The sequence below is a fragment of the Aedes aegypti genome, chromosome 3 (assembly GCF_002204515.2).
Source record: "Aedes aegypti strain LVP_AGWG chromosome 3, AaegL5.0 Primary Assembly, whole genome shotgun sequence".
Lineage (NCBI taxonomy): Eukaryota > Metazoa > Arthropoda > Insecta > Diptera > Culicidae > Aedes > Aedes aegypti.
This window is the reverse complement of record NC_035109.1, coordinates 293573614-293592098: the sequence shown is the minus strand read 5'-3', so window position 1 is coordinate 293592098 and position 18485 is coordinate 293573614. Positions and strand designations below refer to the sequence as shown.

General features: G+C 40.9%; 1 protein-coding gene across 3 annotated transcripts in view; it reads left to right on the top strand.

The window, feature by feature from the left end:
• The window catches only part of LOC23687758 (mitogen-activated protein kinase kinase kinase kinase 3), a 77354-nt gene that overhangs the window by 48349 nt on the left and 10520 nt on the right, over positions 1-18485 (top strand). For 2 of the 3 annotated variants that reach the window (XM_021855220.1, XM_021855218.1), the window contains 3 exons: positions 15605-15767; positions 15827-15965; positions 16034-16616. In XM_021855220.1, the coding sequence (XP_021710912.1) occupies positions 15605-15767; positions 15827-15965; positions 16034-16616 (885 nt within the window). The remainder of the gene's footprint in view (positions 1-15604; positions 15768-15826; positions 15966-16033; positions 16617-18485) is intronic. The other variant, XM_021855219.1, reaches the window with a different exon arrangement.

Sequence of the window (18485 nt, the reverse complement as noted above, 5' to 3'; positions counted from 1 at the left end):
TATTTTGAGGACTGGGCAAGATACATACATATATACTCATTTATGTTTCTTAAATAATGTTAAAGACATTTAACATATGTTAGCTTAAAATCCATACTGCTTCGCTATCAGTTATAATAGAATTTGATACATTTTTTACCGTTCCCTACCGAGTGAGCTAGGTTGTAATAAATTATTAGTTGTACCAAAGCCATTCGTTTTTTGTTCTCGTTATCCGGCCTAGTAAAGTCAATACAACGTAGGAGAAGACATCCTGGCCGCTCGAAACAGTGATTCATAACTGGCACTGTGAATGAATTAAAGATATGGCGATTTTAATATAATGCCATCTATCAAAAACATGTGAAATTCTACCAACACAAAAACCCTTAACCAACATAAAATTATAAATTCAGCAGCTCTGCTTTTACAAGCTTGTGTATTATGGTTTGGTAATGTATTTTTTTCATATGAATAATTATTTAAATATAAAATACCTAGCCGAAGATTTATTATAACGATATCTTGATTTCTTACCAAAATGTCCAAACATTTGAAAAAAAAAATGAAATTTGCAGTTTGCTGAATGGTCGAAATACCATCCATTTTTACTGAATTCATAGTAAACCAAACAGTTCAAGAACATTGTAACTATAAAACCGAAACAAAATTTTATAATTTGGGTATCTGTTGATATATGGTGTATTTCAACCGTACACGGTACTGTCAAGGAACATTTTTATGGTATGAAAACAATTCATGAACCAATTAAGTAACAGTAAAACAAATTAAAACATCTAGAAAACAATAATTTCAAAAGTAATTAATACAGCTATGACAGAGCTTCACGTAAACAGTCATAGAGCTTATACTCATTTTTATTTGCTTTTTGATGGTTTACGCAAATACGACTTAACTGTATTTATTTCCATTGAAACTAATTCTTTCCGCATGTATCAACTTGTTTAAATGTTACTTATTCAATTTATTATTTGTTTTAGATAAAAAAGTAATCTCTAACAATACGTTTGTAACTTTTCTCATTGAAAACTTGAACCACAGCATCATATTCATGCTTTTTTATATAACTTCACAAACGCACTAATAAACTTGTCCATATTCAAATTGTATATTTATTTTCAGTACACATGTTATACATTGACGCCAGATTTATAAAATTTGTTGACTTAATCTAGAAACGCTGTAACGTGTACATTTCATAGCTTATCGATAACTACTGATCTCGCCCTAAAAGCCATTGGTAACAGAGTGTGACTCGTTACCAGGCAAAAACTAACACCACTGCTAGATAGAGTAAGATCTCTCAACATCGCAGCATTATTAAATAACGTGTAAATCCATTCACTTGCTCAATAGCAACAACCTACACACTTGATTACCAATGGCTCTTAGGATTGGATCATAAATTAAGCGAAACTTCTACTCCTGTAACACGCGCGTTAGTCTGATCGAACTTATTCATATGAAAACTGAAAGATGCCACCAAACATTCAAGTGAAACCTACTTGTAAGCATGAAAATATCTACTGGCTCTCAAATCTGATCTAATAGATAAGCGAAGTGCTTCTGCTCTGCTACCACTTCTGGAATACATACAACCGGACCATCAAACCCGTCTCGCATTCGTATCTTCCCGCGAGGACCTTAGCGTGGTCTCCGGTTTTGAAGTATTCCCGCAATTCCGAGGATTTGAAGATGAGATGATCTTTTAGATCTTCGTGCTTGAGCATGACGGTAATGAGGGCCCCATCGATGGCTATGATTTTGGCCTGCAGGTTCTCCAGATCGCCCACGCAAACCTCGACGTTGTCTGCCATGGAGAAAGTGTGCGTTCCGACGGGGTCTTCCTTGCCCGAAACAGCCAGTTCAATGTTGATTTCCTCGGGCTGTTCTTCAAATCGTCCCCGCTCGGCGAAAGTGGGCTTGACGCCTTCGGCAAGAATATCCGACATGGTGAAGTTCTTGTACAGGAATCCCTTGCGGGAGTATCGGTTTCCTTCGAAGATCAGGAAGACACCATCGGACGTGATCTCGCCGCCAATGGCGCGGATTGCTACCGAATTGAATGATTTTGCCGGGGGACGACGCTTATTCAGGGTGTCGACTACCTGGAAAAACCTGGAGAGTCAGGGAATGTCAGGGAATTCAATTTTGACCTGGAAAGTCAGGGAAAGTCAGGGAATTTCACTAGAGGTCAGGGAAAAATATTAAACTTCATACAAGATTTACAATAATTTCTTGCATGCTATGCTATTAATACGATCTTTGAAAAACTGGGAATCAATATTTCAAAATAGATGTTCACCATTGGGAAAACGCTTTTATGCATAATCAAGTAAAATGCAATATTCTACATATACTAAGAATTCATAATATTATGACATGAAAACTATCAGCAGTGCTTCATCTATTTAGTTCTAAATTTGCTAGATTTACTCACTGAATATTTTTGTGTATTTCGCTCAAAATCTGGAGATAAAAATGGAATTCACTCCATCAAATCATGTAAATCCTACGGATTCGCTCCAAATATCGAAGTAATTCTGGGAGAACGTTAAAAAGTCAACTATCCCTTACTCATATCTCAATATCGAATTCGAGAAAAGTTGGTTTTCATGACTACCTCAATGGCCTGGTTGCACTGGTTTTGTGTTATGTAACTCGATGCTTCAATATCGAGTCACGGAAATTGACTGTATGGAGTAATACTAACCTTGTATTTTGGTGCAGATGAATAAAAGACGTATATCAATCTTTTATGAAAAATCTGGTGTATCAAACAACTATTCACTTTGAAAAATAAAATCGTAGGTTAGTCGCTGGTAGTGATCAATCGTTGGTTTTCTAGATTTGTGTTCCTGAAAGATTGTGGTGTGATTTTAACAGTGGTACATTTTTTCGGATGATTTTTTTTACAATTTCACTCATGTTTTATTTGTTGTGAAATTGCATATTATGATGCTTTCATACTACATCATACTTATGTGGACATCATACTGCACATTACTGTTGAAAATACCATTAACTATAATTTTCAATTATCCATATATATTTTTTAAATGTGTTGAATTAGGGTCCTAGCGTTACTTAAGGATTATCAGGAGCTTTCTTATAAGTATATCCAGTTCGTTTAAACTATGAAAGAATATGCTCAGGGCATGCTCCAGAAATACTGAAGATGTCTCATAAAATTCAGAAAACTGTAATTTTGTTTCAAGGCATCTGCTCGATAAGCCATTGAAATTTTATTAGATTACTTGGATATACTCATCGAAGAATGATTAGAGGAGTTTTTTCGAGCATTGCTGGAGGCACGCTATTCTTGGACAAATTCAATACAAGAAAGAATTCTCTAACAATTTTTAGAGAAACCTTGAGGCGTGATCAGCATAAGAATTTTGCTAATCACGCATCAAGGTTTCTCTAAAAATTGTTAGAGAATTCCTTCTTGTATTGAATTGAGAAAGCTTTGAGTTTGGGTTTCGGAGCTCCTAGGAGAAATCTTGGATGAGTTCTCGAAGAAGCATTGGAGGAAAACCTTGTTAAAACGTTTAATAATTCCAAGAGGAATTTCTGACACATCTCTGTTAAATTCTGTGAAGCAATTCATAAGCTATACAAACTAACTTGAGTTCAGCAATTCCGTGTGCTCAATATTTTTTTTAACAAACTCTCGGCAAAAAAAAAAACGTTTTCTAGTTGATTTTCTCAAAATATTTCCAGAATCCCAGCAAAAAAATACCCCACTTACTGAGATCTCGTCGAAAGCTATGTTTGCTGAGCGCTCGACGGTGTCAAGTTTGGTAAAAAGTTCTGAAAAATGCCAAGACTGGCTAAGAACACTGTTTATAAATACAAGCAAGTCTCTTTACTTGATTGTAAACATGTAAACATTGCTATCGTAGCATACACGATCTGGATCACTAGATCATTTTTTCAACAAATTTGTTAGAGGTGGATAGGAATGACGTCGTCAAGTATCTGTCAATTTACGGAATATAAACCGTGGCTAAGAACATGAATCTGAACAACAACAACAAGAACATGATCTGAGCAAATGCGTCTCTGGTGTATACATCATGCAAATAGTCGGATATGTATCTTCCTGTACAAATTTCATTTTTGTTCAAATTAATCAATTTCAGTGGACTCACGGAGAAAAAATATTGGTGAAGACAACCAAATTTTAGTTTATTTCAACCAAAATCTCAGTTTGAAATATGCACAAACAAAATTTTGTTTGAATGTACAATGCGTATAGTTTGAAACAAACTAAATCTTTAGATTATATTTTTTATAGCTTTCTAGTCAAACTCAACCAAATTGGATTTGAAACAATCAAAAATCTAGGTTGTTTTAAAGCCAGAAAAATGGTTTGATATTAGCAAAAAACGCTTTGAAACAAACTATTTTGTTGGTTGTGTTAACCTGCTCTTTTATTTGATTCTGCCGTGTATTCTTGGTTTTTATTATTTTTGTGGCAACAAAAAAAATTGTTAACATTTTCAATATTTATCGCAAAATTAGATCGATTTTATTGGAATTCCATTGTTGGATAATCCAATAGTGCTCTCAATAACCTTCGGGCAAATTGAGGATAAACGCCATCTCAGATGTTACAGATCAAATTTATCCAGTCTAGAAAAATCCGAAATAAAAGTAAATAAAACAACGGATTGAAATTAGTCTCATAAAATCAATCTTACCTTATAACTAAAGATTTTGATGCAGCGTCAATATTGTTTATCGTTCTATATTCAGAAGGCTTGGATTCAATTTGCTGAAATTAACATTATCTGTATGAAATAATATTAAAATAGGGTAGAGAACAAATGGTTTATTAACTTACCATCATATTTTGATAACTGTTCCTTCAAGTATTTCTGAACATCGTGCACAATGAAATAGTCGCGGAATAACAAGACTTTGTATGACAGCTGAATGATTGGGTTGTTTTAAACTAGATCTTATGTCATTATTTCTGATAAATTAAATATTTCTTGAAACAACCCAACACGTTTGATGCATCAAACTAGAAACTGGATTTGTATTCTCTATTTCAAAACAAAAATCAATAAACCGATAATTGTTAAAAACAACTTAATGTTTTACATTTATAAGGTTTAATCACCGCATGACTTTATTATTATGAAAATTTATTGGCTTTTTTCGGTGAATGCAATACCTATACTCAGAGTGAAAGGGAGTAACGAAAGTAATGAAATGACAAGATGGATAGAATCGCAAGCGAGCGACGAGAGAAATGAATAGAAGTTGAAAATTTGTTTTAACAGAGGGCCATATGTGTGAACAACACAATCGAAACGACAAATCGTTGCCTAACGTCCTGGTCTCGAACGGCTAGATGTTGTAGTGTTGGTCACTACTAACACTAGACAGGCAAAAATTTGTCGCCTCGACCTGTTAACTATATTGTTCGGCGTATGTAACAGTTCTATCGATCGTTGGCATATTTTCGGAGATTGATACGAAATTGACGTTACTTATTGAATTTTTTCGCGTCTAATATCGCATACCCCTAATTTGCCCAAGTGATCATTCGAACTGTCTAGTGTTAATAGTGACCAACACTACAACATCTAGCCGTTCGAGACCAGGACGTTAGGCAACGATTTGTCGTTTCGATTGTGTTGTTCACACATATGGCCCTCTGTTAAAACAAATTTTCAACTTCTATTCATTTCTCTCGTCGCTCGCTTGCGATTCTATCCATCTTGTCATTTCATTACTTTCGTTACTCCCTTTCACTCTGAGTATAGGTATTGCATTCACCGAAAAAAGCCAATAAATTTTCATAATAACTTAATGTTTTGTTGAAAACAACTAAAATAATGGCTTGAAATAACAAAAAATAGTTGTTTGGTTATCAAATCCATTGGTAGAATCAAACAAATTGAATGTTTGTTTCAATCTAAATTGAAGACTTTAAATCAACAAATTTCAATTTTAAAACAACTAATTTTTTAGGTTGTAAATCAACAAAAAAAATTAGTTGTTTCAAACTGGACTGTTTTTTCTCCGTGCTGGAATTTTTCTGGAAAACGACTGGAAGGTCAGGGAAAGTCAGGGAATTTTATTTTACAAATTGAGTCGACACCCTGTTATTTTTGCGCTTGTTTTCGTCGTTCTCCGATTGGGTCGTGCAAAGGGCTCCCCGCAATAGTGTGTAATCAATGCGGGGAAGCAGCTTCAAATGGACTTGGTTCTAGGCCAGATCGACGTAATCCACCTGGGCAATATCGTCCTTGTAGATGCCTAGCTTCAATCGAACCCATTGCTTTGGCTTGAGAGCGGTTTGTTCCTTGACGACTTTGAGGATGTCGTTCATTTCCTTGATGAGGACCATGTCCTGCTTCCAGATACCCATCCTAAATAAATTAACGAATAGATTTTCGTCACAGCCGGGGTACATTTTCTCCGGAATCATCCAACGAAACAAATGACAAAATACAGCAGTGTGTTATATTCGGCAGAATCTCGCACCAATCTCTGCACCTGCCGTACTGGTCCCGCTGCTACGGAAGACAATCGCTCGTTTGTGTTTGATATCGCACAAGATTCCTGAAATACATGAAGCACTTAATAATTTATGGTTCACCGGGTTCCCCAAACAAAAAACCCATCCAAAATTCACTCACATCACTCACATTCACTCAAGCATCCGATCCTTGTTCGGGAGGAAGAAACACACCGTCGAATACTGCGTACGTAACTGATAAAACACGCCGATTTAATAAAAATCTACTCGATAAACTTGTAAATGTAGAGCGAAGGATTTTCGAAGGAATTTTCACTCAGCCAGACCGACAATGGGCAGTTGAAAACAAAGTGAAAATTTCAAAATGGATTGTGAAACACAAAATGTTCCATCACAAATACTACACCGTGTCCAATATATTCTCATACACTTTTTCTTCTCTTTGGTATAACTTTACTGAATGTAGGATAATCCAATGTTGTAGTATTTCATTGTAGTCTGGTAGTATTATACTAACGTAGAATAGCTTGTTTTATGAATAAGAAAAAATAATTGCCATGATAAGTGAACAAATGTCCATCGAAGTCGTGTTTTGCACTTAAAATTAATTTTTGTTCATATTGGTCTGGTTTACAAAGTGAAAATCAGAGCATTCACAAAAAAAGTTTCAGAAACTTTAAGTTAATCATATTGCGTTTTGAATAGATAAATATTGATAAAATTTGGTAATTATATGTGCGATAACTGCAGATTGAAATTGGGCTCTGCCTATGAGCGTGCCGCTGGAAATATTTTTCGTAAATTCTTAAGTTGATAAAATAAGTTTATAATTGAAATATTTCCAAAATATTTCCTGTAGTGAATCAGTATTATAACCACTTTCAAAAAATATTATCAGCAATGATGTCAGTAAGACAAGCGCAAAGTAATGTTATCTCGAATTTGTATGAGAATATACTGGACACGGTGTAATGTATCCAACTGTTCGCCAAACTGTGAAGCTTAAGTTGTTTATAGTAAAATTCACGAGTATTAGTGTATTGCGCAAATAAAAGCGCAAACCGTTTGACAAACGTTAGAGTTACATTTTAAACATATCGCACGAGATTTTCTTCCCATATAATTTAACAATTTCGTGACATTGTAATTAATAATCATTATTTGGTATGGATTACTTATTCTGTTATTAATAGTCTGAGGCTTCGGGGTCCATATTGTTCAACAAAATAACAACAGTTTGTGAAAAATTTACCTTATCAGATATGAGAAATTTACTGTTTCCATTATAAGGTAAATTGTACTTTTCTATGCGGGCTTCCATCGTCGCTCTTATCAGTCTCCTGAGCTTCCCGGAAAAGCTGTTCTCGTCCATGATTTTCCATAGCTCTACGCGATCGATACTATCGTATGTCGCCTTGAAATCGATGAAAAGGTGATGCGTTGGGACCAGATATTCACGATATTTTTGGAGGATTTGCGTACAGTAAAAATCTGGTCCGTTGTCGATCGGCCGTCAACGAAGCCGGCTTGATAACTTCCCACGAACTCGTTTTATACAGGTGACAGACGACGGAAGATGATCTGGGATAATACTTTGTAGACCGCATTTAGAATGGAGATCGCTTGAAAGTTCTCATAATCTAACTTGTCGCCTTTCTTGTAGATGGGGCATATCACCCCTTCCTTCCACTCCTCCGGTAGCTGTTCTGTTTCCCAGATTGTGCCTATCAGCCGGTGCAGACAAATGGCCAGCCTCTCCGGGCCCATCTTTATGAGTTCAGCTTCGATGCCATCCTTACCAGCAGCTTTATTGTTCTTGAGCTGGTGAATGGCATCATTAACCTCTCTCAAAATGGGGGCTGGGTGGTTTCCATCGCACGCAGAACTGACGAAGGCATTTCCTCCGTTGCACACTGGTTCAGAGCCCGAAAAACATGCGTTTTTTTAGTTTTCGATGTCTAAACGTGATTTAAGAAGGGTGATATGTTCTGAAGAGTTGGAGGATATTGCTTAAGCTTTATTTTGATATAAAAATAATTGTGATCTATCCACGTAGCAGTGCAGTGTGAAAATATTTTTTTCTACATTTGCTCAAACCAGATTTTTTCAAATAACTTTTTACATAAAGATTTTTGCAAAAATGTTTATTCTAGATAGTTGTCAACAATCAAAAAATCATTGTTTCTCTCGAAGACACCAACTTTCTATCTCATCTTATTTCCGAGTTATTATGAATTTTAGTTAAAAAAATAGTCACTTTTTGACTCAAAATATCATGAAAAGCGGCAAAAAGCGGCAAACCAAACAACTTCTATCTGAAAGATATTCTTTTAGGCTAACGATCAGGCATTGTTTCATTTTGTTCCGTCGTGTTCCAATGCTCATCAGGAACTACTGTTTATGGACCCATTTCGAGCAATTTAAAAAAAATAAATAAAATAAAATGAAAACATGCCCCATTTTATCAGCTGTCATTCTCCTCCTCGCCCACACTCATACACAGTAACATGTTATAAACATGTTGTTCTATAATGAGTGATATAATTGGGTTGGTTAAATGACAAAAATAGTAAAATGAGAACTGAAACGATCGTCCATTGAAATAATGTTATGATATAAGTGAAAATTATCATGATATTTTTACTTTGGTAGTTTTGATTTGTGAGGGCAGTTGTTTAAAGAGCAAAATAGAGATGTTCAAATAACTTTAAAGTACAACTACTTGCGTTAAAATATTTGTTCTGTGAAGTTATTCATAAAAATGCCTTAAATGGGCCCATAAACAGTAGTACCTAATGAGCATTGGAACACGACGGAACAAAATGAAACAATGTCTGACCGTTAGCCTATCTTTCAGATAGAAGTTGTTTGATTTGCCGCTTTTTGCCGCTTTCCATGATATTTTGAGACAAAAAGTGACTATTTTTCAACTAAAATTGATAATAACTTGGAAATAAGATGAGATAGAAAGTTGGTGTCTTAGAGAGAAACAATGATTTTTTGAGTGTTGACAACTTTCTAGAATAAACATTTTTGCTAAAATCTTTATGTAAAAAGTAATTTGAAAAAATCTGGTTTTAGGAGTATTTTATACAAAATGCTCTGTAACTCTTGAACAAACGTTTGTACAAAATTGGTGTCTTAGAAGAAAAATTTTCAATTATCATTATCTACAACTTTGCTGAAGACTGCTACTCGATTTGAGCAAATGTAGAAAAAAATATTTTCCCACTGCACTGCTAGGTGGATAGATCACAATTATTTTTATATCAAAATAAAGCTTAAGCAATATCCTCCAACTCTTCAGAACATATCACCCTTCTTAAATCACGTTTAGACATCGAAAACTAAAAAAACGCATGTTTTTCGGGCTTTGAACCAGTGTGCGTTGTCCCGTCCTTCGTTGCCTGTGCTCTCAGCGCCATTCAGGTGCTCGTCGAAGTGCTGCTTCCACCTTTCGATTACCTCACGCTCGTCCGTCAAAATGCTCCAATCCTTATCCCTACACATCTCGGCTCGCGTCACGAAGCCGTTGCGGGATGCGTTGAGCTTCTGATAGAACTTACGTGTTTCCTGAGATCGACACAGCTGTTCCATTTCATCACACTCCGTCTCCTCCAGGCGGCGTTTTTTCTCCCGAAAAAGGCGGGTCTGCTGTTGCCGTTTCCGTCTATAATGTTCCACGTTCTGTCGGGTCCCTTGCAGCAGCATGACCGCCCGCGCTGCATCCTTCTTCTCCAGAGAATCGGCCTATATTTCTCGTCGAACCAATCGTTCCGTCGACTCCGTCCCATGTACCCGACGTTGCTCTCAGCTGTATCGTTGATGGCTGCTTTCACTGTTCTCCAGCAGTGCTCAAGATGGGCTTCATCCAGCTCACCCTCTTCCGGTAATGCAGCCTCGAGGTGCTGCGCGTACGCAGTTGCGACATCCGGTTGCTTAAGACGCTCTAAGATCATACCGGACCGTACGTTGTTAACGACGGAGAGTTTTGGGCGCAGTTTCACCATCACCAGACAGTGGTCAGAGTCAATGTTAGCGCCACGGTAGATCCTGACGTCGATAATGTCGGAGAAGTGCCGTCCATCAACCAGAACGTAGTCGATTTGTGATTCTGTCAGCTGTGGTGCTCTCCAGGTGTATCGGTATGGAAGGCTGTACTGGAAGTAGGTGCTACAAATGGTTATATTCTTGGAGGCGCGAAAACAATTAGTCGTAGGCCGTTTTCGTTCGTTAGTCGGCGTAAACTTTCCAATAGTCGGTCTGAACTCCTCCTCCTGGCCAACCTGAGCGTTTAAATCTCCTATGATGATTTTGACGTCGTGGCTTGGGCAGCGGTCGTACTTGCGCTCGAGCTGCGTGTAAAAAGCGTCTTTATCATCATCAGTTCTTTCGGAGTGAGGGCTGTGCATGTTTATTATGCTGAAGTTGAAAAACCGGCATTTGAGTCTCAACTTACACATTCTCTCATTGATCGGCCACCGCCCGATCACGCGCCGCTGCATATCAGCTGTTCCCTGCTCGTGTGTGTTGCCGCAGCTCTTGTAGATGGTATGATTACCTCTAAACATTCGCACCATTGCTCCCTTCCAACACACTTCCTGCAACGCTACGATGCCGAGTCCGTGGTCCTTCAGCACGTCGGCGAGTATGCGTGTGCTCCCGATAAAGTTGAGAGATTTACAGTTCCACGTACCGAGCTTCCAATCGCTAGTTCCTTTACGTCGCTGTGGTCTTCGCCGATTGTCCCGGTTCGTATTCTCTCGTAGATTATTCGTTGCTTCCCTAATGTTACTCGCAAAGGGCGGGACAGCTTTGCACAGAGCAACACTTTGGACATTGAGCAAGCTTGAGTTACTCACATTTTGCTCAAAATTTGTTCCGATTACTTGGATCTCTGACCAACCGACATAAATTGTGCGCAGTAGTCAATATATCAAATCGATTTTTCTATGTCGGTCTTCACAGAGGCAACAAGAGCTCTAAGCTGAGGCAAATGCAGTACCGCGAAGATCGCCTGTCTCGTACCAATGAAATCCAAACTAAACACACCTAGGTCGTGCACGATCTGATTCATGAGGTCGTCGTACATGCCACGTTCAAGAAGAAGACATGCAATTGCTTAAGGTGTTCCAGAATAAGCTTGCCCTGAGGTTTATGAGTGACCCATCGCAAATCCACACCTGGAGTCAGCATGAGAAACTGTCCAACATCCACAACTAAATAGCAGCATCGGCTCTTGTGTGTGAAGTTTAACCATTCTCTCCGTTTGGAAATTGAAGGAATCCTTCTGGGAAGAAAAATACTTTTAAAGTATCAATGGAAAATTCAAAGAGTGTAATAAATTAACGTCAATAATATGATGAATTATGAAAAAAAATCTGAAACTTGGATGGTCTTTTATTTTACCCTATAGGAAAATCACACTTGGGAACGTAATAGCGTGTAAGACTCAATTGGAACAGCCAGGAAAAGTTATGTTTTAACAATATGTTTTCGGAATGAGGTTAGCGTTCTATCCCCATGTTGATTGAGATAAACTGGTGTGGTAGTTACATGACAACAGACAATTCGTGCGTAAATGTTAACTTTCACGTTAATCCCTTTTTATAGAAACGATACTCGAGTCAAAGGCAATGTCGGAACTTTAAACAAAACTGCATTCTTCAATGCACCTCATTGACGCTTTTGTTTCAACCACATTAACGGCAGGTTACTACATGGGTTGCTATGCGCGCTTGATATCGAGCAACAAGAGTTACTCAGAGTTACTCTGTATCGAGCTCAAGAGCTTGCTCAAAAGCAAAAGCTGTCTCGCCCCTAGGTTACTCGTACCCCGGCCAGTACCGCGGGGAGGTAGGGATAGGAGTTGCTGGGCAAGAGGCTAAGGACCGCACAAAGGGGTCTATTTTATTCCTGTAGGTACGCGAGGTACCAATGGTACGCCATGCCCAGCCATTTACCGTGCCAGGGTAAACATTCGTCGCCGTCAAATCGTCACTCAACCAGCATTGGATGACTATTTGCCGTAGTTATCCGGCACATAGGCTCGGCGTCATGACGAACAAATAAGTTTCCTTCGTTACCACCGCTGTACCACCGATCCGAACGGTAACGGGCAAGTGGTCTCCGAATACATCTGTATTGGCGAGGAAGATATCGATGAAGGCCGGCAATACGTATGTCGGGTCACTTGGACGGAAAAGTAGCCGAGCTGCTCACCGAACATTAGCTTATCATTCTGGTTTCGACGATGATTGCTCCAAGACTCGTGTGATTGGCGTTAAAGTCACATGCACATGTTGAGGTCGAATCAGTTGATGTAGACATCTCATTACACCGATGGCCTCTATCATTGTCGTTTTGCAGTGAGGTAGCACTGTGAACTTGATTGGCTGTTCCGATGCCACATAGCTTGCACATCGCGCAGATGTTGAGCGCCTTCATGATGGCTTATAATTTGCTCAGACCGGCGGACTTCACCATCAGAGGAGGGAATTTTACAGGCGGATCACGCTGTTGATCTTGTTGCTCCTGCTCATCCGGTACGTCGCCCCACATGGATACGGAACGATTGTGTAGGCTGAGAGAGTTGTTGTGAGAGTTTTAGACTTGGGTATAGAAATATCAGGAAAAACCGTCTCTCACTTCATTAAGCTTTGCTATAGGAAAGTCATTGTGATATAAATATTATCCTACACTATAATGTCGATCAATGCCATCGTCAGCATCTTCACCTTTTCCGCAATCTCGCCAGTTATCGCAAGAAATACTTCATCTGCGAAGCCGACGATCTCGACTCCATTCGATAGTTTCAGTGTTAACTCCTCATCGTTCATCATACATTCTCGACTGTTGGACCGAGTATAGATCCCTGTAGAACTTCCGCCGTGAATCTGGTTGACATCTGTCTCAGATTCCTGTCGTATTCCAGTACTTGGTTCCGAAAGTAAATTTGCAGACCTTTATACAGATAGCCGAGAATTCGCATTACCTTCAGGGTTGCGGCGATAGCTCCTCCCAACTGGTATTGTTAAACGCATTCTTAAGTAATGATCGATGACAAGCTCAGCTTCGCTAGCCACGTTGAATATGCCTGTACAAGGGCATCTACGGCTATAGCGGCGCTTTCGAGGATGATGTCTAACAGCTCTGTTGTAATTGCCAGTAAACGCAAGCTCCTGGCCAGCGTGGCGCTATCCATACTAAGGTATGGAGTACCCATTTGGTCAAAAGCGCTTAGAACGAGCAAAAACCTAAAGCGGTTGGAAAGCACGTACAGGATAATGTGCTTAAGAGTAGCAAGTGCATACCGGACGGTCTTGAGGCCTTGTGCATCATAGCCGAAATGACGCCCATAGGGCTCGTCATCAAGGAAGATGTTCAATGCTTCAACCAAAGGGGTACCAGAGGAGTCTGTTTCTGTCAGGACATGGTTGCTATAGACAGTACCTGCATAGGTTCAGGCATTCAGAATCTCCTGCGTGCCCCAATTGTGCTGGTGTGGAGGAAACAGCGGAGCATGTCGTGTTCCATTGCCCCCGTTTCATTGTTGTGAGAGGTCGCATGCTCACTACATGCGGAGGGGACACGTCCCCCGACAATATAACAGAGAGAATGTGTGGGGATGCCGAGTGCTGGAATGCAATAACTACGGCTGTCACTCACATTATGCGCCGACCAGAATTGCGCCGACCAAGAGTTGGCTGCAGAGGATTAGCCCTGCCGGGCTGGCCCCTTGTAACATTGTTTAAGTCGGCTTGGAGAAGCAGTTTGCCTAGGCTACTTCTGCTACACGTGTTGTGCCTCATGCACTGGTCCCTCCCCGAAGAAATACCGTAAGGTGGTTCCGGAGAGATAAGGGTCTGAGGCCAAGGGTCATGTCGATGCACTGTTCACCACTTGAGCAATTCAAAAAGAATTGTTCAAGCACAGTGCATGGACTGGTTTAAGCGGGTCGTCGTTGGTGCGTCATCCCCACATTCCCTGAGTTACCTTCTCAGGGGATCTGTTTGCAGATTTCCCCCTTGTAAAAAACAAAAAAAAAACAATCTTAACACCCGTCGGAAGGGGCAGCCTCAGGTACGTCATCGTACATCGCATTCCATAACAGCGGGCCCAGGATTGAACCTTGAGGTACTACCGCGGTAATTCGAAAACTTTTCTGCCCCTCCTCTGTGTCAAAACCGCTTAGAACGGGCAGAAACCTAAAGCGGTTCGGAAAGCACGTATAAGATCATGTGCTTAAGAGTAGCAAGTGGTTTCTATAGAGGCCGTGTGCGTCATTGCCGGGATGACGTCCATCGGGATGGCATCAAGGAAGATGTTCAATGCTTCAACCAAAGAGGTACCAGAGGAGTCCGCAACGCGTGTAAAGAGGCAACGCTCAAAGGTTGGCAGCAGGCATGGGATAACTCCTCTAAAAGTAGAAGGACCCATCGGCTAATATCAAATGTGTCAGTTTGGTATAAAAGAAACCATGGGGAAATGAACTTCTACTTAACGCAGTTTCTGACAGGACATGGTTGCTATAGACAGTACCTGCATAGGTTCGGGCACTCAGAAACTCCTGCGTGCCCCAATTGTGCTGGTGCGGAGGAAAAAGCGGAGCATGTCGTGTTCGACTGCCCCCGTTTCATTATTGTGAGAGATCAAGATCGAGAGAATCATTTGATAAAGCCAATTGGTAATCACTGTATGTAGCCGGACATAAATAAAACAAGATCACAATGACGTGAAGATCATTAGCTGGGTGTACACTTCCGACCGACTTATTTTACGAAACTGACGGAGCACGAATCTTCTTAGTACTAATATCTAATGTGAACGGTTCAGTTTAACAAACGCTTCAGTTAATCCCCAACGCAGTTAATACTCCAAATAACGAGAAATGTCCCGATGATAATTAGTAATAGTACTAGCTGTTAATATTTCCCCATTGGTGGGAGGCTTGCTTTGGCGTAAAACCATTACTTTGACCTTACTATCCGTTGTCTGTGAAGCATACGTGAATCAGGAAGTAACTTACCTTCCCGAGAATTTCTCCGAGATGGCCCCAAAATATCCCTAAACGGTTCGTTTCGGTTCTGTGTTTTTCCTTTCCAGGCGGACGTTGCCGCTGTCGAATAACCCGAACGATTCGCTATCTGGTGGCGGCGATTGTTCCTGCTCTGGAGACAACAGCTACGACAATAATGGAGCACGGGACGATTCCACGCTGAGCTACGCAGATCTCGATCTGAGTGCACGGTTCGAGAAACTGAATGCGGTATGATAGTTTCATTTGTGGGAAATACGCTGAAGTTACGAATTTTGTTCCTATTGCAGCAGCAGCAGAACGGAACGAGCGACGACGATAGTCAGACTAAACGGCGTTCGATGGATCAGTTGACGGGGCTGTTCAACGATCTGGAGAAGTCTTCCAGGCAGCGAAGTTTGAGCGACGGCGACGGTGGTAATGAGAATGGTAAGATTGCTGTTCGAGCAGTACAAACACAGCTCCTGGGTGTTGATTGTACCCGTCCCTCTCCTCAGATACCCAACCGGATCTTCTGAACAACACTCCTCCGGTGCCGCCGAAGCGAAGTCATCGCAGCCGGCGGCACACGCCTCCCCGGCCCGTCTCGAACGGGTTGCCACCGACGCCAAAAGTTCACATGGGTGCCTGCTTTTCCAAGATCTTCAACGACTGTCCGCTGCACATCCACTGTACGACGTCGTGGATCCATCCGGAGACCCGGGATCAGCATCTGCTGATCGGTGCCGACGAGGGTATCTTCAACCTAAACATGAACGAACTGCACGACGCGGCCATCGAGCAGCTCTACCCCCGGCGGACGACCTGGCTGTACGTGATCAAGGACATCCTGATGTCGCTCTCGGGAAAAACCTCGCAGCTGTACCGGCACGATCTGCTGGCGCTACATTCCAAGCAAACGCATCGTTTCTCGTTGCACATGAAGAAGATCCCGGAGAAGTTGGTACCGCGAAAGTTTGCCCTCACGACCAAGGTGCCGGACACCAAGGGTTGTACGCAGTGCTGCGTGACGCGGAATCCCTACAACGGGTACAAGTATCTGTGCGGCTCGCTGCCGAGCGGGATCTTTCTGATGCAGTGGTGAGTATCTTCCAAGCTATCTCCTGATGTAGGACGTACTTTATCTACGTGGTTTGCGGATAAAAATTTTCACTTTATTCACTTTTTCGGTAGCCAATAAAACTCAATAAAAATATGAACACTCATTTTTGAACAAATACAAAAACGTACTATCCTCTTCGCTGTCTCGATTACAATGAGAACCATCATATTTGACTTATTTGAAACAAAAGCATAAAACGAGCTCACCAGTTGATATTCCATCCTCAAGAAGCTCCAAACCAATACGCGAAAATTAAACAAAACATTCATTCCAGTAACACGAAAAACCAAACCGGTTGCTTCAGCTTTACGAAGCGCACTGCCCATAAAGCTTAGCTTAGCTTAGCTTAGCTTAGACTGACTACACATATCAATGGTTGCTATTCCGTGATTGACCGAAGGCAGTGAAAATGCACAAAGAATCAACTAGAAGTTCGGCTGGGATTGGCCATAATCTTCTTCAGTGTGCATAATTCAGTGCCTCTATTTATACAAGGTCAATAACGGCGCCGGCCACGTCCTTGCAGTCAGGTGGGATTGGGGGAAGGAATGTTAGTGTGTAACCTTTGCTATTTGGAGACCGTGTTTGCCTCTGCATCTCCACAAAGGTTACTGGGAGGGATGTTTGTTAATGGGAAGGATCGTTGGGTCACAGGATTCACTTTGATAAGCGATTAGACCATGATAAATAATTATTGGTGAGATATAAACATGCTTAAATGCAAATACAATATTTTCATTTGATATGAACAATATCTATGTAGAGAAAAAATTTGCCGACACTTGACGTGACGAACCTTTCAAAGTTTGTTGAATAAAGTGAACCTTTCGCAAGTCTACACTCGTAGTGTCGAACCATTCAAAGTTTTTTTTAATTACAAAAATAAAGGTAAAAGGAAAAAAGTGTTTTGAAAAAATAAATTAGACATAGATAATTTATGAATCAGAGTTTATGTCGACACTCACAGTGACGAACCTTTCAAAGTTTGTTGACAAATCATATTTACGTCTCACCGTTGTAACGATTAAAGCTGCAGTCATACATATTTTATAAATTAGAAATACTAGCATGAAACGAGCTCACCAATTGATCCGTCATCCTCAGTAACAACCACTTTCAGCTTCACTCGTTTGCTCGGCTATATAAAAGCACTCAGAGAAAATAGGCGCGCGACCCGAGAGGGAAAACGACTGACGACTGCTCAGGCTTTCTTGACGCACTGCCCAGGAGCAAGCGTCAACGTCGAAAGATCAAAAAGAACTATTCGAACGCGGCACTTTTTCACTTTACTCGACCGACGCGCGACATGTTTGATCCTGCCCTCATCGCCAGCCCCCGCAGGAGCAAGCGTCAAGGTCGAAGGATCAAACACAACTCGGCACGGTCAAAGGATCACACACTACTAAATAATTCCGCGAATCACGCCACTTTTCTCCCCCCCCCCAATGCACTGCGCGCGAAACACGATTAATCCTGCTTGGCCGCTTCACCCGCCCCCGCAGGAGCAAGCGGCACGGTCAAAGGATCACACACTACTAAATAATTCCGCGAATCACGCCACTTTTCTCCCCCCCCCACTGCACTGCGCGCGAATCACGATTAATCCTGCTTGACCGCTTCACCCGCCCCCGCAGGAGCAAGCGGCACGGTCAAAGGATCACACACTACTAAATAATCCCGTGAATCACGCCACTCTTCTCCCCCCACTGCACTGCGCGCGAAACACGATTAATCCTGCTTGACCGCTTCACCCGCCCCCGCAGGAGCAAGCGGCACGGTCAAAGGATCACACACTACTCTTTACGAAGCGCACTGCCCATAAAACGCGAAAACGAAGAAACAACTTT